The sequence below is a fragment of the Lepus europaeus genome, chromosome 13, assembly GCF_033115175.1.
Source record: "Lepus europaeus isolate LE1 chromosome 13, mLepTim1.pri, whole genome shotgun sequence".
Taxonomy (NCBI): domain Eukaryota; kingdom Metazoa; phylum Chordata; class Mammalia; order Lagomorpha; family Leporidae; genus Lepus; species Lepus europaeus.
Window position 1 is genome coordinate 46,409,043 of NC_084839.1, and position 26,537 is coordinate 46,435,579.

At 37.9% G+C, this 26,537-nt stretch overlaps 1 protein-coding gene across 5 annotated transcripts in view; it reads right to left on the reverse strand.

Moving 5' to 3' along the window:
• Positions 1–26,537, reverse strand: part of NRXN1 (neurexin 1) — a 1,232,227-nt gene that overhangs the window by 325,481 nt on the left and 880,209 nt on the right. The window contains exon 15 of one of the 5 annotated variants that reach the window (XM_062209425.1): positions 16,262–16,319. The exons of the other annotated variants lie outside the window; for them this stretch is intronic. Within the exon in view, the coding sequence (XP_062065409.1) occupies positions 16,287–16,319 (33 nt within the window). The 3' untranslated portion in view covers positions 16,262–16,286. Of the gene's footprint in view, positions 1–16,261; positions 16,320–26,537 lie in introns of those variants that run through there. 5 annotated transcript variants of the gene reach the window in all.

The window sequence follows — 26,537 nt, forward strand, 5'->3', positions numbered from 1 at the left end:
AAGAAGTCATTCAAAAACCACATATTGTTGGATGACATTTATACAAAATGTCCAGAAGCAGCAAATGAATATGTAAAGAATGTTGTGGTTGCTCAGATATTGGGAGAAGGAAGGAATTTTTTTTTTTTAAGGGAGTACAAAACTTCTAAATTTGGTTAGGGAGATGATTTTACTATGAAAATATATTAAGAACCATATACCTTGAATGAGTGAATAATAATATATGTGAATTATATCTTAAAACTATTTAAAAACAAAAAGTATATTGCCACTACCCAAATTGCTAGAGATGTCCTTATTTGCAAAGATTTCCTCAGCAAATATATATGTGTGAATTCATAAAAATATGCCTATATAATAAATGACAGATACAAACATATACCTATATTTTTTTCCCTAACTAGACCTCTGAAAACCAATTTAACAATAGGTTCCTGGAGTTCATTATCTAATTCTTAGCATTTTAACTATTTCCCTTGTGAGAGTATGTCAGAAGATAATAAGATCTCAGAGGACAGCTCTTTTTTTCTTCTGAGTCAGCTGAAATTCTCCTGACTTAGTCTATTACTTCTTACTATATCCCTTTGGACAACTTGATTCCATTCCTTTCTTGGTGGCTATATCTTTCATCTAAACCTGAGCTCCACTATACTACATCTTTTCCAATAATAACACCCTTGCGCTGTATGTGTAAAAGTATCCAGGTTTCCCAGAAAGTTGACATTAAGGCCTCTCAGGCTAAAATCTGAATATTGTCTGAAAATTTTCCTTGTTTGCTTGATTGGTTTGTTCTAACTTAAAAAAAAAACTTATTTGTTTATTTTAAAGTCAGAGTTACACAGAGAAAGAAGGAGAGGCAGAGAGAGAGAGAGAGAGGTCTTCCGTCTGCTGGTTCACTCCCCAGTTGGCCACAAAAGCCAGAGCTACATCAATCTGAAGCCAGGAGCTTTCTCCAGGTCTCCCACATGGGTGCAGGGGCTCAAGGACTTGGACCATCTTCCACTGCCCTCCCAGGCCATAGCAGAGAGCTGGACTGGAAGTAGAGCAGCCAGGACTTGAACTGGTGCCCATACGGAATGCTGGCACTGCAGGAGGCAGCTTTACCTGCTACGTCACAGTGCTGGCCCCTGTTCTTTCTTTTTTTTTTTTTTTAAGATATTTATTTATTTATTTATTTGAAAGTCAGAGTTACACAGAGAGAGGAGAGGCAGAGAGAGAGAGAAAAAGAGAGAGAGAGAGGTCTTCCATCAGATGGTTCACTCCCCAATTGGCCAGAACAGCTGGAGCTGTGCCGATCCGAAGCCTCCTTCGGATCTCCCATGCGGGTACAGGGGCCCAAGGACTTGGCCGTCTTCCACTGCTTTCCCAGGCAGAGATTTCCCAGAGAGCTGGATGGGAAGTGGAGCAGCAGGCTCTCGAACCGGTGCCCATATGGGATGCCAGAGCTTCAGGCCAGGGCGTTAACCTACTGCACCACAGCACTGCTCCCCCAACCCCTGTTCTAACTTTCAAGTAATGTTTAAGAACTGGTCACTTGTTAAAATGCTAGCAAAATATACATATAACATATATAATATGTATATTACATATGTATATTTAATATATACCCAGTGAACTTGAGTACTGCTTATTTTTTTTTACTTTTTTTTTTTACTTTTTTTTTTTTTTTTTTTGACAGGCAGAGTGGACAGTGAGAGAGAGAGAGAGAGAGAAAGGTCTTCCTTTGCCGTTGGTTCACCCTCCAATGGCCGCCGTGGTAGCGCGCTGCGGCCGGCGCACCGCACTGTTCCGATGGCAGGAGCCAGGTGCTTCTCCTGGTCTCCCATGGGGTGCAGAGCCCAAGCACTTGGGCCATCCTCCACTGCACTCCCTGGCCACAGCAGAGAGCTGGCCTGGAAGAGGGGCAACTGGGACAGGATCGGTGCCCCGACCGGGACTAGAACCCGGTGTGCCGGCGCCGCAAGGCGGAGGATTAGCCTGTTGAGCCACGGCGCCGGCACTGCTTATTTTTATGTTATGTGATAACATTAAAACCCACTTGGTAGTGTACATTAGGTTGAAAATAGCAGCTATCACTATTTCCCCAAATGAAACACTTAGAATAAATTCAGAAAATATTTTAGATGCTAAAACTTGCCATGAATTTATGAATAGAAACTCAACAAGATTAATCAATGCAGTGTGTATTAAACTTTAAGAGAGAGAAAACTGTGCTCAGCAAAACTACCTCCACGTTTTACCTTGCCCACATTAAAAAAAGTCTTCGCTTGTTGAAACAGATATATTAATCTATCATCAGTATCAGTAGGACACTGCCACTAAATTGCTGTTGAGATGCTTTCCATATCCACCCACCTTGTCATAAGATGACTTTTAAAAAAATACGAACTTTCCAACTGGCTTTTGAATGAACCCTTGTGGGTACAAAAAAAAAAAAAAAAACAACTTGTCATTTATGGGTATCCATTTACTGTTACTTACTAGTATTTATTCTGCTGTTAAAATAGCTAACATATATTATTTCCTTCAATTTTCTTTAAAAAGTTTGGCATTTTTATTAATATCCTTGTATCAATAAGAAATCAGAGTGTTAGATGTTAGGCAATTCTCTTAAAGTCTCATAGCCAGTATATGATCCAGCTTGCATTTCAGTGAGGCACACATTGGACTATAAAAGCTATCTACATTCTTTCAAGTGTAGCAGTAGCCCCACAAAAGCATTTTGATTACTAAAAATCTGTATTTAAGAAAAAAATGCCATCAGCTTCAGTTCTAATAACTATCCCAATCTTTACTACACTGAATCAACCATCACATTTAATATAGCTCTCTTAACAAGACTTTAGGTCAGGTTCATAGCTTTTCTATTATGCAAGTTAGGGCCTTAGTTGTAGCCATGCAGGTTACGAGGTTCACAAAAAGCCCAAGTTGAGATATAACTTAACAGATCCCCGTTTTCCTTTCTTCCATGGCTAGCTGCTGCTTAGGTGTTGTGTGAGAAAGAGGAAATGAGCAAAGACACTTTTCTTTGCTGAACTCTTTTAGCGGAAGTGTTCCCTCAGCTGGGACTGCTTTTCTGGCTAGCAATGTCAGGTAGGAGAATTTCTCCACTGTCTTTTTTTTGTTGTTGTTTTTTTAATTTATTTGACAGGTAGAGTTGTAGAAAGAGAGAGAGAGAGAGAGAGAGAGAGAGAGAGAGAAAGGTCTTCCTTCCATTGGTTCACTCCCCAAATGGCCACTAGAGCCAGGTGCTTCCTCCTGGTCTCCCATACAGGTGCAGGGGCCCAATCACAGATGGCCCAATCACAGGGGCCATCCTCCACTGCCTTCCTGGGCCACAGCAGAGAGCTGGACTGGAAAAGGAGCAACCGGAACTAGAACTCGGCGCCCATATGGGATGCTGGTGCTGCAGGCAGAAGATTAGCCAACTGAGCCATGGCACCAGCCCCTTCACTGTCTTGTGTATAAATGCTATTGTCCTTCTTAAATGCCTTGGGCAGTTCCCTTCAGTGGAAGACTGGATTCCTACCCAACTATTTTCACACCTTTCCAGTTAGTAACTCATGCTATGGGGGTAACTTCACCAACTGGACAGACCTCTCATGTATCAGCACAATGGCCTCACACCCAGCAATCTCCTGAGATGTACAGTGAACCCATAAGAGACACATACATTCTCATTCCACCAAACAGTGAGTGTACGGGTTGCTCCACTGATGCTACTCCATCTGTCATCCCACCGAGTGACCAAGCATAGCAAAATAGGAAAACACCATTTCAAGCCCCTCATCTGACTATCACATTCAATCTGTATAAATCTTTCTTTTGTGGTATTCCTTTTTAGCTTCGAGAAGGGGAAAATAGTTTTCATCCAAGAACATTATATTCACAAAAATTCCATCTCTCCCAGTTCTCCCCTAATTTTAAGAGAGGATGTGGTGGTGGGCAGGGAGCAGGTCTTGGTTCCTGTCCATTAGCTAGGGGACACCATGTTCCACACTTCCTCCTTGCAATTTTTAGAAAATTTAAGTCCCAAAATCTATGGTTTTCCATTGAGGGCCTGAGCTACATTCAAGGAGAAGATAAAAAGTTCATCCCATACTCAATTATCCTTTTCTACAGGACAAGTCTTTCTAGTTTTAATCCATATGTTTTTAAAAAACCAAGCTGAGGTATCTTTCAAAATGTGCTAACATTCCTGTGTTAACATATTGGATGCCAGAACATTTCGGTCTTGTTACCTGTCATCAAAGAAGTAACTAAGGGTGGATAGACTTGTCACACGAACATTTAATAGAAAGACTAAATTTATATAATTTCCATGTCAAATTTCCAGAAAATGTGACATTTTGTCTTGTTGCACACCATTTAGTTCATCATCTCAAACTGTTCCAGCCCAAGCTTCAGGTAAAAAAGTATGAGAATCCAAGCCCACACTCCAAACAGGACCAAGATTACGATATTGTAGAGAAGTCTAAACACTAAAAGAATGGACAATCTAATTATTTCCATAATCTTCACCGCTGGAATACTCTATCTCATTGACAATGTTACTATTTTCAAAGAAAGCCTAGCAAATTTAATACTTACCTCTGGTTGAGAGAGTGAGTTTACGTGAAACTCTGTAGTCTCTATGAGCATTAAGGGTTTGCTACATCAACAACTACCAAAAAGTCATTAATTGGGGCTGGTGCTGTGGCGTAGCAGGTAAAGCCTCCACCTGCAGTACCTATATCCCATACTGGCACCAGTTCGAGTCTCAGATGTTTCTCTTTCGATCCAGCTCTCTGCTATGGCCTAGGAAAGCAATGGAAGATGGCCCAAGTCCTTGGGCTCCTGCACCTGCGTGGAGACCTGGAAGAGGCTCCTGGCTCCTGGCTCTGGATCGGTGCAGCTCCAGCCTTTGCGGCCATTTGGGGAGTGAACCAGCAGATGGAAGACCTCTCCCTCCCTCCCTCTCTCCCTCTCTCTCTCTCTCTCTCTCTCCCTCCCTCTCTCCGTCTCTCTCTCTCTCTCCCTCTCTCTCTGCCTCAGCCTCTCTGTAACTCTGTCTTTCAAATAAAATAAATAAATCTTTTAAAAAAAAAAGTCATTAATCTAAGATGATGCCAGCTACCACTTACTCAATGCTGTGTAATGAGCACTTCATAGGCTCCTCAGAGTTCTTATTTCATCTAGTCTAACTCCAGGAGGTGGGTATTACACAGCCCTCATTTCACAAACAATAAGACTGCAATTTAGAAACTAAGTAACCAGGCTGCTCCAGCTGTTCCACTTCCAATTCAGCTCCCCACTAATGTGCCTGGGAAAGCAATAGAACATGGCCCAAGTTCTTAGGTCCCTGCCACCCATGTGGGATACCCAGATGGATTTCCTGGCTTTTGGTTCCTGGCTTCAGCCTGGCCCAGCCCTGGCCACTGCAGCCATTGGAACCAGAGGATAGATGTCTCCCTCTCTCTGTAACCCTGCCTTTCACATAAGTAAATTATTTTTTTTTAAGAAAAAGAAAACTGGAGGGCTGGTGCTGTGGCACAGCAGGTTAACACCTTAACACCCTGGCCTGAAGCACCAGCATTCCATATGGGCGCCAGTTCTAGTCCTGGCTGCTCCTCTTTGGATCCAGCTCTCTGCTATGGCCTGGGAAAGCAGTGGAAGATGGCCCAAGTCCTTGGGCCCCTGCACCCATGTGGGAGACCCGGAAGAATCTCCTGGCTCCTGGCTTCGGATAGGTTCATCTGGGGAGTGAACTAGCGGATGGAAGACCTCTCTCTCTCTCTGTCTCTACCTCTCTCTGTAACTCTGTCCTTCAAATAAATAAAACAAATCTTAAAAAAAAAAAAAAAGGAAAATAAGTAACCCAAGACTATAAAAGCTTTGAAATTATCAGGGCCATCATCCAAATTTATTTATAGAGTTTTTGTCCACCTACTATTGTCAAGGCATAAGAACTTAAATAAAGCAAACAAAAGTACTGTATTTCGGATCTTCTATAAAGTTCTCTAGCGACCCACTCTCATAAAAAACATATATAGGAGGCCAGCATTGTGGTGTCATAGGCTGGGCCTCTGCTGTGATAATGGCATCTCAAATGGGTACCAGTTTGATTCTGGGCTGTTCCACTCCTGACTCAGTTCCCTGCTGATGCGCCTGGGAAAGAAGCACAAGATAGCCTCTGAGCCAATGTGGAAGATCCCAAACCCAGAAGAGACTCCTGGCTCCTGGTTTTAGATTGGCCCAGCCCTGCATGTTGCAGCCATTTTGAGACTGAACCAGTAGATGGAAGATCTCTCTGTCTCGCCCTCTCTGTAACTCTGTCTTTCAAATAAATAAAAATAAATCTTAAACATATAAATAAAACATGTTTTAATAAAAACATGGAAAATGTTTAACACATAATACATTTATTCTCATTACTCCAGTAGTAAATTTTATTTGCTATCTTTATTTATGTTTGCTCCAATAAAAAATACTGCAATGTGACATGAATTTAAATAAGTTATATTCTGCAATAATTCAACTTTTAGCTATTATATATTTATTAATGATGTACTAATAATTATTATGCTATATTATATATAATGTTCTACATATTAGTAATTATAACTCTGTATTAAGGATATTTTAGGACCAGCATTGCAATACAGTGGGTAAAGCCACCACCAACATCCCATATGGGCACTGGTTCGTGTCCCAGCTACTCTACTTCTGATCCAGCTCCCTACTAATGGCCTGGGAAAAGCAGTAGAAGATGGCCCAAGTGCAGGGGATCCCTACTACCCACGTGGGAGAACTGGATGAATATCCTGACTCCTGGTTTCTGTCTGGCCCAGCCCTGACAACTGCAGCCATCTGAGGAGTGAACCAGAGAAGAAAGACCAACTCTCTCTCTGTCTCTTTCTCTGTAACTCTTTCAAATAAATAAATAAATCTTTTTTTTAAAAAGATATTTTAGCACTGCTTATCTTTCAATTCTATATTTCTTCTATCCAAACATAAAATTTTAACTGCTTGAGTGAATTTTAAAATGTGCAGAAATAAGCGAAGCACAGAAAGACAAGTACTACATGATCTCACTCGTGTGAAATCTAAAAATGTTGATACCATGGAAGTTGAGAGTATTTTTTCCAGAGAGTGGGTAGAGAAGAGATGAGGGAGGAGTGGGGAAATTTTATTCAGTGGGCACTAAATTATACATAGGAGTAAGAAGCTCTGGTATTCTATTGCACAGTAGGTTAAATTAATGATAACTTACAGCATTTCTTTTAGAAAAAGAAGCTAGAATAAAGAATCTTAAATGTTTTCACCATAAAGAAATGATAAACATTTGAGCCAAATATGTGTACCATGGATGTTATAAAATGTGAACACCTATCAAAATATCATGGAGTATTCCACAAATACAATTTTTATGTGTCAGTTATAATTTATATATTTTTTTAAAAATTACCACTTGTGTCCAATAACTGTTAGATAAAATAAAATTCTAGTCCATCTTGGGCAGTGAGACCCAATCACAAGTTCATACATGTACTTTTGCTAATGAATATACTTGTCTTTCATATTGTGTCCAATTTTTAAAATATTTTAATGAAGATGTGAATATTGAGAATTCAGTATAAAACTAACATTTCACAATCACATTTTATGTTTGGTATATTAAAAAAACTCTAAGTCATGAACTACTTCCTAATTAGGATGATCCTATTTCAATCTACTAGCACTTTTAGAGATGAGATTGGTGATGCATTATTTTAAAAGTTAAATCTCATTAATATTTAATTGCATCCATATTCACAGGTAATAATTAGGAGAATTTTTCTATGAGCTACAGCTATTACTGGAAAAGCAGGAATAATTTTATAATTAGCATAAAATGAACTGTAATTTTGAATAATCATTGACAGTGTTCGTTAAGTGTACCTTGCAAAAGTAACACACTTTTTGATCCATGTATTAATTAATATTTAGACCACATAATTTCATTATACTGATACTTTTGAGGCTATTAAGGATAATTTATCTTTGTAGCCAAGTATGAACCTGTATTTCACAGGTGTTTTAAGTTTGAAAAAAATCCTTGTCTTGCAAATATATAGTAAAGCAATAATAAGAAATAGGTGACTACTATAAAATTATATAAATCACAATAAAACTATAATTGTATTGCCATTGATCTATCAATATATGGTTATTTTAGTATGTATTCCAAATAAAATATGTATTTAGCTTTCAAAAATAAAAAAAAAAAAATTAAAGGCTTATTTATTTGAAAGATTTACAGAGAGGAAGAGACAAAGAGAGAGACAGAGATCTTTCATCCACTGATTCACTCCACAAATGGCTACACCAGTTGGGGCTGGGACAGGCTGAAGCCAGAAGTCAGGAACTTCTTCTGGGTCTCCTATGTGGGTGCAGGGGCTCAAACACTTGGGCCACCTTTGGCTGCTTTCCCAGGCATGTTAGCAGGGAGCTGGATCAGAAATGTAGCAGCCAGGTTTCTAACTGCCATCCATATATGGGATACTGGCATCGCAAGCAGTGGCTTTAACCACTACACAACAAAGCCAGCCCTCAAATCAAAATTTTAGTCAATGCTTTCAGGTGTGGTGGACTTGGCGGCTGTACCTCACAAAAGAACAGGAGCTTCACATAAACACACATTCAATAAGTTTAATCAAGTCTCAGTTATCAGAAATTTCTAAAATATAATATAAATAAGGTGAGCTCAAAAATGCCTTTGAATAACCATCATAATCCATTTCTCTAAATGGCTCGTGATAATGAAATTTAGGAATATCAAACTGATTTAAAAACTTAAAAAGTAGACACTAGATTCCAGAAACCCTTATTTCCAAAGAAAACATATAAAGAACAGCCTTCTTGTTTTTTTTTGTTTGTTTGTTTGGTTTTGTTTTTTTGACAGGCAGAGTGGATAGTGAGAGAGAGTGAGAGTGAGAGAGAGAGAGAAAGGTCTTCCTTTTGCCATTGGTTCACCCTCCAATGGCCACCGCGGCCGGCACGCTGTGGCTGGCACAACGCTCTGATCTGAAGCCAGGAGCCAGGTGCTTATCCTGGTCTCCCATGCGGGTACAGGGCCCAAGGACTTGGGCCATCCTCCACTGCCTTCCAGGGCCACAGCAGAGAGCTGGACTGGAAGAGGAGTAATCGGGACAGAATCCGGCACCCCAACTGGGACTAGAACCCAGGGTCCCTGACCGGGACTAGAACCCGGTGTGCCAGCGCCGCAGGTGGAGGATTAGCCTACTGAGCCGTGGCGCCGGCCAAGAACATCCTTCTTGAACCATGTAAAAAAGCCTAGTATCTGGGGCCAGCACTGTGGCATAGTGGTAAAGCTACTGCCTGTAGATTCACCTGGAAAACATCATATCAATGTTTTAATCCCAAATATTTTTTAACCAGTACTTTATTATTCTCATTTTAGCCAAATGGCTAATTTCAAAGACCTGTGTGCAGCCCTATACCATAAGACTTGTGAGTGCACAGAATTTTGTTTTATTATTTTTCTGTCTTCTTTTTTTATTAAACTTTTATTTAATGAATATAAATTTCCGAAGCACAGCCCATGGGTTACAATGGCTTCCCCCTCCCAAAACTTCCCTCCCACCCACAACCCTCCCCCCCCCCCGCTCCCTCTCCCCTTCCAATCACTTCTAAACATAGCCACCAAGAAGGTAGCAAAACTTGGAGCTTCTTGCTAAATAACTGTTAATAGAATAAACGGTAAATTTCTGCATGTTTATGTAAATCTCTAGCATCAAAACTGATAAAGGAAGATGAAGATGTGGTAGACAGAAGAGAGAGGAAAAGGAGGTTTCTTTCTCTATATCCTTTCTCCCTTCCTTCACTCCTCCCTTCCTTCCCTCTCCTTCTTTCCTTCTTTTTTTTTTTTTTTTTTTTTTTTTTTTTTTTTTTTTTTTTGCTTTTCAAATACAAAGAGGCAGTGAGACAGGGAGAGAGTGATCTTCCCATTTGTTGGCTCATTCTTCAAATGCCTCCAACAAACAGGATTGGCCAGGACAAAGTCAAGAACCTAGAACTGAAATTCTATCTCCCACATGGGTAGAGAGACAAAAGTACTAGAGGTATCATATGTTGCCTTCAAATATCTGCATTAACAGAAAGCTGGGATGGGGAAGAGGAACTGGGACTTGAACCTCAGCACTCCCATATGGGATGCAGGTGACCTAAGCAGCAGTTGTTACCTGCTGTGCCAAACACCCTGCTCAAGCATTCTCAATAAACAAAAATATACTACTCTGTGTAACAGAGTTTGAAGTTTCTTTTGTCTATTAAACCATTTAATGCTTTTAATCTGTCCAGAACTCACACAATGGGGACTGTAGCCCATTCCATTTCCATCAAAAGCACTGTAATTGTTAGATACTTCCTCAAATCAATTAAATATAATGTCTCAAGTTATTATCTACTGGTTGAAGTTTTCTCCTTTGGGAATCCTAACTAAAACCCCAATTTTTCTTAACTTCTTTAGTAGCTATATTATTCTTCTTGGGTCCAAGTTTTTTCAAAATCTTGTTCTCTTCTAAAGATAGTCTATTTAGAAAGTGTGACAAATAATGGCAGTACACAAAGCCTCAACAGAATGGTCAGTATAGAAGGGTTCAATATATCAATCTTCCTAAATATTAATGCATCCTAAAATTAATTAGTTGTATTTTCTAATCTCATACTGGTAATATTAAGCTAATGTTGATGATTTCATTGTAAAAGCTTACTTATTTGCTTGCTTTTTGTGTCTTACTTAAATGGGCCTTCAGTTTTACAGCCACCAATCATTTAATTTGACACTTCATTCCAACCTGGAGTACCTCTAAGCCACAACTCCAACCCTCAATTTATCTACAAAGTGAACAAGAATATGTTCTATATTTTATTTCAAAGTATTAGATACTTTTCACTACGCCAGGGTAAGGAAACAGCCCTTTAGAAAGAACTAAGAATCACTCACTGCACATAGTACTGTCCCCCCATGAGACAATCTTCAGTATGCAGGTCTTGATCTTTTTCAAGTGGCATTACACAAGAGACAGACAAAAAAACTTGAGATGAATCTTTTCCATTATTTCCAATTCTATTGGTGACTCTACCTTTCCCACTTTCAGTGATTAACAGGTAAATTACCAACATTTTGGATAATTTTGCCTCAGAAGATGTTGGTGTTAACATTAGTATGACTAACTCAATGAATAATAACAATACTAATTTCAGCAGGTGCAGAAAGAAATCCACTATCTAGTTACGAAGTTGCATTTTAAGATAATATGAACCTACTCTTTTTTCCAGGTAGTTTTTTATTTTGAGCATCCTAAAAGTATCTTTTTGGTTCATGCAAAAGTCATAACATAGCCCACATTATATTTTGACAATGTCTGGGTGTTAGATAGTAAAACTACTTTCTTGCATGAATTTTGGAAACCACATAGCTGTATGCTGCATGTGATACTTTCAATGTTCCAAAGCATATGCACCTCCTATTTCATTTGCTCTTCAGAATAATTCTGAGATGTGGAAAGGGAAGTATCATTATTCTTATTTTATAAAATAATACAAGGTGAAATAAAATGTGTAGTATGGCTGGGACCCATCACTTTAATATAGCCAAGTTATTGATTTGTAGGCAAACCATTATTTGAAATCCACATATCACAGATATTAGGTAGGTGGCTGTAATACTCACAAAATTCATTTCAGGTAATAGTTTTATGTGTAGTCACCTTTCTACATTCTTCCAAGAGCTGGAATTTTTTTCCTGATGTACACTTACCTTTTTTTCTTACAATTGTGTTACTGCCTCCTTACTTTACACCTATATTCTAATCTAACATTTCCCTATCTGACTGAACATCCTATCCTCTTTTTCATGTTGCATTCAAAGCAAACGGTATTATTATAAATACTTTGTGAAAGAAAAAATTCTATACCCTTGCTGTCTTGGGACACATTTTAAAATAAAGCCCAGTGACACACAAAGAACATATATTACAGAGTTGATGTGTTTCTTCAAGGTCAACAAATAAATCCAATTCATATTAACACAGTCTGCTCCCACTGCCTAAGATCCTCTCAATCAAATAGCATTGGGGGAAACAATTAATTTGTAGATAAAAGTAGAGTATAAAAGTAATCCAATTAGAAGCAGAAGACCTGAATTCAGACCACTGCTTTTCCTCTTACTATTCATGTCATCCATCTTCACTTGACTTTAGTTTCCTTATTCATTAAAAATGGACGATCAAAAACACTTTCTGGAGACTGGCATTTGGTACATGGTTAAGATGCTGCTTGGGATGCCTGCATCCCACATTGGAGTGAGAGTCCCCACCCAGCTCTGGGTACAATTTCCTACTAATGCATAGCCTAGGAGGTAGCAGGTCACGGGTCAAATATTTATGTTCATGCCCTCAACATGAGAGTCCAAGATAGAGTTCAGTGCTCCTGGCTTTGGCCTGGCCCAGTCCCAGCTATTGTGGGCATTTGGGGAGTGAACCAGTGAATGAAAGGTCTCTTTCCCTCTTTGTGTTCCATTCTCTCCCTGCCTCTTACTCTCTGCCTTTTGAGTAAACAAACAATAAATAAAGATTTTCAAAAAAAGAGTAAGAATAATAAAACACTTGTAATTTTGGGGTTGTTTTTAAAAGACTGTATAAAATTCTTTGAACTACAAAACACAAGGAATAGGAACATAAAATTAATACTGGTAGTAAAGATTCAAGATAATGTGAATTTATCAATTATTGTTATAATTTAGGAATTAACAAATCAAACCTTTGCCTCATGGCAATTATATTTGTACATTCTCCAGCACAGCAATATGCATTCTATACTTTACCCAACCATAAGGCGTATGTAATTCTCTAAATAAAATTTTAGCAACCCTATGACTTGCGTATTTCTTCTGGGTCCCCAATAAATGTTCAGTTGGTTTGAATGCTAAGATAAAGTGAAACAAATAATCCTGTTTTGGAAACAACAGTTATAGTAATAGGACAGTTGAAAGGAGTTACAGCATCAGGTACAATAGACTGGAAATCCATCTAAATTCATTATTTGCATATTTCAGTCATATTAGGTAACCCTTTAGAGAATAAATCATCTAGCAATAAGTTATCAGAAACAGAAGCTAATTTCACAAATAAATACAGCTAAACATCAGCTGCTTAATCTGGTAAAGTATTTAAAAGAATTTTTAAAAATGGAGGTTGTGGGGGCCAGCGCTGTGGTGTAGCAGGTAAAGCCGCCACCTGTAGTGCCGGCATCCCATACGGGTACCGGTTCAAGACCCGGCCTACATGGGAGACCAGGAAGAAGCTCCTGGTTCCTGGCTTTGGATAGGCCCAGCTCCAGCTCCAGCAGCTGCAGCCATTTGGGTAGTGAACCAGCAGGTGAAAAACCTTTCTCTCTCTCTCTCTCTCTCTCTCTCTGCCTCTCTGTAACTCTGCCTTTCAAATAAAATAAATAAATATTTTTTAAAAAAATTTGATGCTACCCATCGAGATAGCAACACAACAGGAAGATAGGTCTGTTTTAAAATTATACATTTTGAAGTACAATTAGGAGATTGTTTTTACAGTCATTAAGTCATGCATCTGAAGGATTTAGAAGCTAAAACTGGAAAATGAATATGTTGTCACTTTTTACTTTATGGTATCAACAAATGAAAGATCCCACAAGATCTACATATTTTTCAACATGGAAATGACCAGAGACAGAAACATACAAAAAGACAAACTTTCTTTTAAATGTTCTGTTTTCAAGCCATCTAAAAGGAAAAAAATCATAATGTTTAACAGAGTACAAAAAAGTGTGATGTATTAAAATTGACATTTTGAGAAATGATTATTGTATATAGATTTTGTTTCTATTGTTGTGGAACAGTATTTTTTTTTCTTACTTTTTGTTGAATTCTTTACTTAGTGGAGAGTTAATCTCATGAGGGTAAAATGAACTGACAGTATGTCATTGTAAAAATTAAAAGAAAGGGGACCAGTGCTGTGGCATAGCAGGTAAAGCCGCTATCGGCAGTGCTAGCATCCCATATGGGTGCCCGTTTGAGTCTTGGCTACTCCACTTCCGATGCAGCTCTCTGCTATGGTCTGGCAAAGCAGCAGAAGATAGCCCAAGTGCCTGGGTCCCTGGTCTCAAGTTGGAGACCCAGAAGAAGCTCTTGGTTCTGGGCTTCGGATCGGCCCAACTCTGGCCATTGCAGCCATTTGGGGAGTGAATCAGCAGACGCAAGGCCTCTCTCTCTCTCTCTCTCTCTCTCTCTCTCTCCCCGATTCTTCCTCTCTGTAACTCTGCCTTTCAAATAAATAAATATTAAAAAATTAAAAGAATAAGAATCGAAGGAGGAGGAAGGATGGTAGTATGGACAGGATGGAGAGTAAAGCAGGAAGTATCCCTATGCTCCTGAATCTGAATATATGAAATAGATGAAATTTGCTCATCTTATATGAATAAAAAATTGTTTTAAAAAATCATTGTGTTTATTGAACTCAGAAAACCACAACCTTGGGGAACGATGACTTTCATACCAATTTTGTGCACATACTGGTCGAGTGGGAAGTTCAGTGACACCATGCCAATATATTTCCAACATTTGGACTTGTGATTTGGGGGTAATTCCAAACATGCACAAGCTATCCTGAAAGCAGATAATTCAACTCCAGTTTAATCACAAGTTCTAAATTACACAGAGTACATTGGGAAATAGCATTACTATTTCTAGAAGGTAAAGAAAGATCTATGACAGAATCTATTTCATGTGTTGTCAGCCTCCTAAAGATGTGGCTAAAAACAGCTTCTTGGTAATATTTGAAGGGTCAAAAGCAACGACCTTGTCATGTTCTTGGCGATGCTAGTGCAACACCTGGGTCAGACTCTAGTGATGACTAATGGTAATTATAAAGGGATCAGAAATGTTATTGTAGCAGAAGAGATATAGTATAAACAATGCCTCCTAACATCATAGATAGTCTCAACAATTTATCTCCAAATCCTTGATTATGAGAATTACAATGAATATATTTCAAAAATATATTTTGGTAAGATTACTAGCAAAAATGGTTTTAAAAGCAGATTTATTCACAATAATATCTTAAAGATCCACTTTTGGACAGGATGTTCCTTGTACATATTAGAACAATGGAAGAACATGAAGAACGATTCCATACCATTGTTATTCCTGTTTCTGTGCCCATTGCAGTTAGGATACTAAGTGACCAAAAAACTAAACCTGGAAAAATCCCTAGAATCACAAGACGTTCATTTACCTGGTTGGATCTATATTTACTTGCATTGGAACCCTTTAAGCATGTAAGCACATGAACCACCATCTATAAATAAGAATTCAACCCTCAATCATCTTTCATAAGTGCCAAGGACAGATCTAATTACAACAGGGAATCCAAAGAACCTGTACTAGGACAGCACATGTGTCACCTGACGACCTGGTGGACAGTCATCTCTACAACCTTTACAACCCAGGCTACTATCTTGACAGAAATTTGCAGGAAAGCTGTAGATGTGAGTCTGTAGTGTGACATCATATGTTTGCTTATTAAATCTTTTTGCTCCTTGTCAGTTGTTGTTATTGGAAAATTAGGTAAAATGCTTCTCATTTAAAAATTCATTCAGAAAATATTTTCTGATGCCTACTCTGGACTATGCCCAAGTGCATACAGTAGAAGACACACTAAATTGCATTCAACCTGAGCTTATGTTATTCCTGTTGGTCCCTCATTGTTTGCTTTTGCCTGTTTAGTTTACTACTCACAAAAATACATCTAAAACACCTCCTTTGTAAATGTGCTCCATAGATGTGATGACAAATTCACTATTCCCTGTTTTATGCTTTTATTGTAAGTTTCCATGTTTCTACTACTATTATATAGCAATAAAATTCTTTGCTGCAAAAGTCTTCCTTTTTAAAGTCTATTGAAGCATATTCAAAATCTCACCCACACTTATATCCCATGAAAATGAAAAATTTCTATGTACTTTAAAATCCTGTAGAAATGATTCATGAATGTATGAATGACTGAACTTTCAGTGGGGTTTGGATGCCAATTAGCTCCTAGACATTCTCCTGGAAAAATATAGCTGCTCCAGGTATTGACCTCATCATATCTGTCAACTGTGAGTGATCCTCTCAGAATGAAGGAATATCTACCACATTACTCCAGAAACTTGAATGCGCTTTCTTTAAAACATTCAATACCTTCCATTTTTCTCATGGAGCTGAAGGTTCTTCAGTAAGCTTCTTTCCAAGTGATAACTGTCATCTGTTTGTTGAGAGAGATACCAATAGTGTTAGCCTTTTCCTTCTCTGTTGCCAATTAATTGAGATATCTACTTCATCAAGATGTTCCAGAAGTACAAAAATCCAAGAGATACAGACTTTATTCCACCAAATAAGCAGTTGTCACAATTCAAAGATTTTTTGGACTTCAAGTTAGGGTGATCTTTTTGTGTGGTATAACAGGCTTTGGAGCCATTTCCCATCAGGTCTAGCCACATCCAGCTGACTACCATTGAAATGGCCCTAGAATCCCTCAAAAATGACTATATTTACAGCTATTTGCTATCTACACAAACTTTGCTATTTCTAATATTGTCTTACTATGTACCTTTTTGAGTGTATCCTATTATTCTGATTAATGTATGAGATTTTCTCCCTGGGTTTGCAAAGAACTCTTAGATAGAATATGAGAATTTTCCCAAAATAATTTGCCATCATGCTTAGTTTATACAGAGGTCTTGTAAGGCTAGGTTTATACAACTCTATTTTCAACAACCAAATCAAGTATAAAAATATGATTACTGTGGTGCCTATAACCTAAGTACAAAAACAAAACAAAAACAAAAAACAGGCCTATTTCAAGAGTTTGCAAACCTCTTATCCTGGATCTACAAAAAGACGTTCTTGCTCACTCTTCATTTCAAGAAAACATGTGGTAATGACCACCTAGGAATATTTTCCTACAGGCAGGCTTGGAGTGAATTCTGAGTCACACTAACATAACATAAAGAACAACCAACACAGCCACCCAACCACATGCCCTGAGGTTCAGTACTACCCAAGAGAAAATTCTGAATGTGTTGGCAAACACTTCATTTTCACTACCCTGCAATGGAAAGAAATTGTCTCAGTTGTGCAAACACATAGGACTTCCCTGAATTCCCTCAGTATGAATTGTTAAGGAAAAAATAGATTGTGCATTACAATCTTGATGCCAATAAAGACAGATGCCGTGAGTGCTCAAACAGATCTTAGCTGATGAATATAGTAACCCTGCTAAAGGGGGTGACTGGATAAGACACCAAATGCCTTGAACTGCAAATAATTTTCTTCATCCAGATAACTGAAAATTGCACTAGAATATTACACAGGATTCGAAGTAAGCTTTTTCACATTTCAGGTTTTAGGCTGGTATAATTCCCTTACCACACAAACCTTATCAGAAATCATTGAACATCAATAGGATGTACAAAATGTCCAAAAATTTACAATTTTCAATATAGCTGTACAAAACCTTTACTAAAACCCATATCAAAAACTCCACTATAAATTCCACATATTTTTGTGAATCTTAAAATATTTTAGCTTTAGAATGCATAACAGGTGTTCCCCCTTTTACACAAATACATGCAACTGAATAATTGGAAAACAGCTCATGAAAATCTCCAAAGAATTGATCTTCAGAGAACAGACCTTATGACACCAAACAACCCCAAATTCCCTTGTGCACCTCTGCTGACAAGAGTTACTGCTACTGAAGCACCAAAAGATGTGTACACAAACCACAACAATTAAGTATCTCGCCTACCACGGAACTGCTATTTGCTGAGAAGTTTGCTGCTAGAATTTGTTTGCTCATCTGATGCTATCACATGCCCACATTGCAGAGCCTCCTTGAAGTGGTACTTTATCCATTTTGTAATAGATCCATGTATCTTATGGTTGTATAGCTGTGTATGTTGTATGTTTCTTCCCATCTTCCCCAGTTATTTTACTTTTGAATCTAATGGGCTTTGTATCCCCAAACCAAAAAACCTGTTAGAAATAAACAGCACAGAACAAAATCTCTCTTATCTGCTTGCTGCCTAACAAATCAAAACACACTGAAATCTGGGATTATCAGAGAAGGTTTGGGATAAAGAAATAAACTAAAAACTGACTTGTCAAATGGGGCTCCCTGCTGCTCAGTACCATGTGTTACCACAGCAAGTTGCATCTGTTCAGCTATTAAATACGTTAGTGAATATGATGCATGAGGCAGCAATCGCATTACCAAATATTCTCAGAATCTACTAAACTCTAGAGGTTAAAAATAACATTACATAAAATATATAACTCTATTGTTATCTATTTTAATTTTTACCTTTGTCATTAAAGCTTGAGGCTACAGCATCTTGAGGACAATTTTAAAAGGACAAGGGAATAAACTATAGATTTGATTACATTTCACACACTTAAGTTATATTCAGACATTACTTTAAAAAGTTGGCAAGCTAACCAAAATCTCAGATTTTTAAACTTTGTTCTCACTACTGGCTGCATCTTAATTCACAATGGATACAATAGGATTGAAGTAAATAACTACATTTGAAAAACTTGAGTAGGCGCCTCTTGTTTGCTTTCTGAACATCTTCGTTTCAATTTAATCCTGGCTATTACCAAATGCCACAGAGCATATGAGGCAGGACCTTGATATCATCTGCAGTCAGAGCTCAAGAACTTTGTCATTTAAATAAGCTATCAAGAGGTAAGACATCTACACCTTACTAAGCACTTACTAGCAGAGCACATCTGTTATACTGTTTGTAATATTAAGATTAACTACAATAACGTTGACAGCATTAACACGCTTAAAGGCCTGTCACGTTCCACTGCTGTTCACAAGTCCTGAGGACCCCATGATTGAAATAAGAAGTGACTAGGGGCAAAATTAAGAATTATGGAATGTGCAGAAGGTGACGATCACAAAGGCAGACTCTGAAACAGGGACTGCTTGCTATTCAGAAGTTAACTTCTTTCCTGCACTGCTCTTGATAGAATAGTGGGTACTCACTGCTTTCTTGAAAAGAGCCACATGACGTATGAATTTATTATCCAATCTCCTTGGCCAACGGCTGTTCTGTGAATGCTATTGTTAGAGGAGAAAGTTGCAACTCAAGCTATAAAGTGTTTGGTAACAGTGAAATTATTAAAATATAAACACATTCAAATCAAATACACCAGAAGGAAAATCATTCTAGGGTACTCAAAGTCTTAAGAAACAATGATGTCGATATGTTTATATGATAAAACATTACTCTCTGTGAATATATTGCTGATTGGAGTATTCAACAGTATCATATCCTTAGAGGAAAAACTAATAATAAATGCAGTGATTCTGCATCCATTAGAAATATACTTCAAAATATGTGAAATAAGCTTAGTATAAAATATTCAAAAATTTATCAGGTTGTAATACTAAACCTCCTGGAATAGTTAAAATACCCATCATAAGGAAATGGACAATAAATTGTGGAATATAGATACAGCAGATTACTAGGAGGTAAGAATGAGATTATATGTTCTAAAATGGAACACAGTCCAAAATATACTAAATAAAAACCAAGTTGCCAAATATTATGTGTTACAGAATAACACTTTTTGGGGTTGGAGCTGTGGTGTAGCAGGTAAAGCTAACTCCTGCAACGCTGGCATCCCATATGGGCACCGTTTCGAGTCCCAGCTTTTCCACTTCCAATCCAGCTCTATGCTATGGCCTGGGAAAGCAGTAAAAAGATGGCCCAAGACCTTGAGGCCCTGCACCCGCGCAGGAGACCCAGAGAAAGCTCCTAGCTCCTGGCTTCAGACTGGTGCAGCTCTGGCCATTGCAACTATCTGGGGAGTGAATCAGTGGATGGAAGACCTTTCTCTCTCTCTCTCTCTCTCTCTCTCTTTCCCTCTCTGCCTCTGCCTCTCTGTAACTCTGCCTTTCAAATAAAATAAATAAATCTTTGAAAAAAAAAACACTTCTCTTTTTAAAGAATGTTCAAGAGTGTCAGTATGTATTAAATACTTATGTATTCTATATACAAAAAGAAATGTATATGTATATATGTAAAACTAAAGATTAGAAATCTAGACAGCATAAAGTATGAATGATTGTTATATTATTCAGATTTTTCAATAATTTTATTATCTAAAAAATGAAGTTATTAAAAACATAGACTTTTCTGACAAGTGAATTGAGACTGTCTTCCAAAAGGCAACAAATCCCATCCAGTTCCTTGCAGATCCAACTCTATGCATCAGAATCCAGCTCATGTCCAGACAGAAGAATTTTTAAAAGCCAATAAATAAAAAAGGAGCAAATAGTAGAAATACATTTTACTAACAGGAAGGAATTTCACGACAAACTAGTTAATGATAAAGCTATTGATTACAGTATATTTCTCACATAATAATGAACAATATCTAAAGAGCAATTTCAAATAACAAAACCATACTCAGCTGCTTCATCTATCCAACTCCCTTCATAACAGCCGGTCACAAACAGCCAAATAACCACTAGTCTTGAATTAGGCATTGTGAAAGGGGCTAGAAGTCACAACTTTACCTTTCTTTCTTTAATTAATTAATTAATTAATTGACAGGCAGAGTGGACAGTGAGAGAGAGAGACAGAGAGAAAGGTCTTCCTTTGCCGTTGGTTCACCCTCCAATGGCCGCCGCGGCCGGCACACCGCGCTGATCTGATGGCAGGAGCCAGGTGCCTATCCTGGTCTCCCATGGGGTGCAGGACCCAAGCACTTGGGCCATCCTCCACTGCACTCCCTGGCCACAGCAGAGAGCTGGCCTGGAAGAGGGGCAGCCGGGACAGAACCAGAACCGGCGCCCCGACCGGGACTAGAACCCGGTGTGCGGGCGCCGCAAGGCAGAGGATTAGCCTAGTGAGCCGCGGCGCCGGCTTACCTTTCTATGGTTTGAAATATTTCTGCAATGCTTGTCTTTCAAAGATCAAATGAATACAGTTCTGAAATCCACATGGAGCTGCCTGACCTTACTCCACATTTTACAGCTAAAATTTCAACCCCATTTCTCTGCTGATGCCTTTGGGATATGGAGCCCCCAAAGCCTGATTTTCCTGCTAATTAACAATAATGAATAGGATGACACACTTTCCCTTTGAATACTTCAGCTAGGAAACTATTCAATCAGAAGGAGCTACAAGCAATAGACAAATTCCCTTTCTCTCCTCTCACATGCTTAGACACAGACCTTACCCCATCTGTTGCTTTAAAAACAAAACAAAACAAAACAAAAAACAAGTAGGTCACATTGTCTAGGTTCCATACATTTGTGTTAGTATCTGGGGAAGGGCTGAAAGTTGCGGCTTCAGAGTTTCCAAAAACAGTGTGGGTAATTTGTATATTCATCTGCACATAAGGATGATGTGGCAGGGTTAGGTTAGCCCTGCCATCGGACCGAATTCAAACCATGGCATTGAAACTTATAATTCCACCAATTAAGGACATTTTAATACAAAATATCACTTGCTATGATATGGATCATTATTTTTATTTTGTACACTTATTTAGAGGGATAAGAAAATTTTTCCAGCTTTTGACCTGCTTAAGGAATCTCTTCACACAACACACCATAAAGACTCATTGGCTTGAAACTGGTAATTTGAATTGTATGATAATTTGGAAAAGTAGGTAGGCTACCCAGAAATTTTCCTTTGAACTAAAGAAAATCAAGGCTTTGAAGTCACATAGAATGGTTTCAGATACAAGGTATGTCTTAATATCTATGCAATATTGGTCATTTATTGTAAAAAGCCGTTTGCTCATCTGTAACATTGAGATAATACCTCACACCTCAGTAGATAACTGTGAATATTAAATGGATATAATTTTTGTGTAGAGTGTTTATATCAACATGTAGTCCATAGTGAGGACACAATATATGCTAAATAACATTGCTCAGTTACTGTATTTCTCACAAGATAAATGAATTAGATAAGTGTGACTTCAGAGGGAGAGTTTAACTCTATTTCAGATAATTGGTAGTATTTTCAATAATTTAATATATTTTAACTAAAACAATGTTTAAAAACTTTTTTTAAAAAATTATATTTCTTACATTTCTTTTTTTAACTTTTATTTAATGAATATAAATTTCCAAAGTACAGCTTATGGATTACAATGGCTTCTCCCCCTCCACCCCATAACTTCCCTCCCACCTGCAACCCTCCTCTCTCCCACTCCCTCTCTCTTAAAAACTTTCAAATACGGCTTGAGCCAATTTCACCTCCATCATTTAAGTGAGTTCCACAAGTTGGCAGAGCTACAGGTCAAATTGCCAGGGCAGTGGAGATTGATGATCTGCACTTTCCTAATCAATTAGGATTGATTGCCTTAGGAGGGTTTTGATTGTGTTGCCATTCTTTAATTATATTCATGTCTTCTTATGAAGTCAGAATGCAGGTGAATATAGCACAGCTGTTTTTGTATGCAAACCTAAACTAATACAGACAGCAGCTGAGAAGCAAACCTCGGCTGAATCTCCAAGAAGTGACCAACCATTTGGAAGGTGTGAACCTGGAAATGAAATTAAACTGACCAGTGTTCTAACATGAGAGAAGTCTTTCTTCCTCAAGAAAATACTGCACGTTTGATGAATCCACCTCATGACAGGCATCACTGCTCATGCTTCCACGTTAAGCACGTGAGTTTCACTTAGTTGTAAATGGGGAGTCCCAGAAGAGTAACACATGCTTTCACCTTTCTCCTTTGGGAGCCTATCTCATTCCATGCTCTAAACAGAGCACTTCTGGAATAAGCTCTTGCATAACAATGGAAAATTACCAACAGGAGGGCAAGGCCAGCTACCAGCCAAAAGAAAAGGAGCAGCAGAGATCACCTATTTCTCCATTTACATATTCCTTCATCAGTAGGCATTTATTATTTATCTATTAAGCACCATGCTAGTGTATGAAAACATAGGGACATAAAATTGCATCACACGCAGTCACTGAGCTTGAAGGGCTCACAATTAAATGGGTCACATAAGTAAGTAACTGTGACTATGGTAACAGAATTAAGAGCAAAGGGCTATGATAGAACCAAGAGGACATGATTATAGTTTTGCCCTAGTGGACAAAGGAAGTCTTCACAAATATATACAATACACGTTCCAGACTTTGAAAATGAATAAAAATGCACGAGATCTGGAAGGAGGTAGGAACAGGAAGAAGTAGGAATATTTCAAGAGAGGAATTAGCATGGACAAAAGCACTTAAGAGCTCTATTTCTACTCTGTCATTATTTTTATATTTGTTTTAAATTGGGCTTCTTTGACTTTAAAATTATGTTTTTCCCAAGCGTACGAATCAAACTAATTGTAAATATTAGCTAGCTAACAAAAGGTATTGAAGCAGTTAGTTAGGTAACTTTCTATGTGTTTATTTAAGTTGAGAAAATGGATTATGTAGAAGAATACTGAAATGCCTAGTAATTCATGTGATACAAAGTAGGGGAAAAGCTGGGCTCATTTGGCTTCATAAAATTGCATTAAACAGCGGATGGCCTTGTGTGAGACACAGTGAGTTAAGTTGCCTTCTACATGAATGTCGGTTCTAGTCCCAGCTACTTCACTTCAAATCCACCTCCCTACTAGTGTGCCTGGGAAAGCAGCAGCAGATGTCCCAAGTACTTGGGCCCCAGCCACCCATGTGGGAGACCGAGATGAAGTTCCAGGCTCCTGGTTTTTGCCTTGCCTTGTCCTGGTCATTGTGGCTATTTGGAGATTAAACCAACATGGAAATTCTCTTAACTCTGTCTTTCTCTCGCTGTCATTATGCTTTTATTATGTTTTAAAATTCCATTAAACAAACCCAAGCAGAGTTGTTTGGTTTCATCTAATGAGGCACTGTCCCCGGCACTTTGACCTGTATCCCAGAAGGCAGCAGTTAAGCACATGGCAATGCTGCGAGCCTGCCTGAGATCAACCCTGTGCTTTGCAGCTTCCTAGCTGTGTGATCTGTGCCTCATTAAGTAAATAACGATGGGGATAATTTTTTTTTTCTTTTTGGAGTTTTAATGAGTATTAGATGGCCTTACATATATAAACATAGAATAATTATGAGATTGTTGGTTGTTTTTATAAAAGCCACACTTGAAGACTTTCCTAAGAAAACATTTAATTGTGCTTCTAAACCATGACTATTTGAAATACCAGTCTATGTGCCTAGATTCTGTGGCTAGGTGACTGTGAAGTGGAATTTATCCATTCAATTCTGAGATACCGAAAGTGCGTATGTTAATAGTGAATATGCATGAATTAGAGTAGGAGTATCTAGAGATGAGGCTGGAAAATAAGCCCATGTTCAATTCGTTGTAGGCCCTACAGAGGAGTTTGAGTTTTGAAAACTTGAAATCTAGGCCTGTGGTTCTCTATCAGAACAGGCTCGGGTGTGGTTCACCAGACTGTGCCCTCAACATATGAATCTATAAAAAGGTAACAATATACATAAATTGGAAATGGACTAATTCTTAGCTCAGAATTGCATTTCCAACTCACCTATAACATCTTAAATATTAATTGACTTCTGAAGGAGACAGTGTTCTTGACCCAAGTGACAATGACTTGCTGCCGTTGAATGTCTTCAGAATATATACAAAATTTAAGTCGGGAGAATTCTAGAACCAGAGTTTATTTCAACAAAAACTGATTGCTTACTTGCTAAATTCCAGGCTCAATATAAACTCTGTGAAAACAAAGCTGAACAAAACAGATACAATTTCCTGCCCTTCTAATGCTTACTTATGTTCAACATCACACTATTCAACACTAATGAAGAATTGATCATCAGAACTTAAACACTTTAAACTACACCCACAATTTAGCTTGTTTATAAATCTGCCAGCAAAAACAAGAGACTACAAAAATGTTAATTTTTATTTGTTTTGTTGATTTTTCTTTAGATATTTGACTTTGCTTTGTCCTAGACAAGCCAATTACTAAGCATCTGTGAATTCAATTTCAGTATATTGAAAATCAGTTCCTCCCCACAAGCATGAAATAAGCGTTGAGAAAACCTTGAAGGGCCACCACAGAGGGACTGCAAGTCAATGGCCTGAACAAGGAGTCCACCTCCATCCCCAGCCAGCAGTGGGAGGAAGTGGGGGAAGTGGGAGGGGGCTGACATGATCTGAACTGCACTTTCACTGCTTTCTTCACTAAGGAGCAGCCAGCAACTGGGGAAAATTACTGTAAAAAGTAGCTGAATATTATTAGTCAAGGCTGTCTTCAGCTACTAGAACTTGATGTCTATTGTAATGAAATGCTTAAAACTAGAAGTTGCTTTACTACATGTAAACATTGCTTAACATTCAATCTGAATAAATATATACACACTTTCAAGGATTTGGCATTTATTTATAGGCAAAACATCCAAAATCCTATTTTCATTTTTTTTTAAATAGCAACTTTTTCTTTTACAACAATTATTCTGATAGTGGTTCAAAGAATGGATTAGAGAGGGGAACATTCTTGGAAGCAAAAGATTAATGAGGACTATGGCAACAGTTCAAGAAGAGACCATTCAACAAAGGAAAGAATAAGGGATACAAAGCAAGCAGACAAATTCTGCAACATGTTGAACCACTGAAATGTAGGTAATGGGACTGAAGAATTGAATTTTAAAGTGCATGTAATTTTAATTAAGTTGAATATAACTTGAAAATTTTACCCAATTTAATTATAGTGAACTGTTAAGTATGTTTATGCTAAATTGAGTATATGAATCTTCTTTTATCACCATAAATTTTACAAAATATGAAGAAAACTTAGATTTTTTTAACTGACAGGTATAAATAAGAGATTTGATTTTAAAAACTTAGTATTACAAAATAATATAAAACATTAATAATTGTTTTCATATGAAAATATTAGATACTTTGAATTAAACAAAATACACACATACTGATATGATGGCATTTTAGTCAATGAAAGACTCTATGTAACAGTGGTTTTATAAAATTCTATTGCCTACTAATGTCATAGCCATCTTAGACTGTATAAGTACAATCTGTATTGCTCACACTACAAAAAAAAATTTTCATATTTCTCAGAATGTATTCCTGTTATTAAGTAACATACAATTGCATATTATTAATTTTATTTATTAAAATTAATGTCACTGTTTTTCCTTCTTCACTGTGATGTCTAGAGAACTTACTTACATACCTGATTTATATTATATTTCAATTGGACAGTACTGGTTGAGACATTTTGGGAATCTGGTGAAACACTGTTTTTGTTTTTTTGACAGGCAGAGCGGACAGTGAGAAAGAGACAGACAGAGAGAAAGGTCTTCCTTTTTCCATTGGTTCACCCCTCAATGGCCACTACGGCCAGCGTGCTGCAGTCAGTGCACCATGCTCATCCGAAGCCAGGAGCCAGGTGCTTCTCCTGGTCTCCCATGCGGGTGCAGGGCCCAAG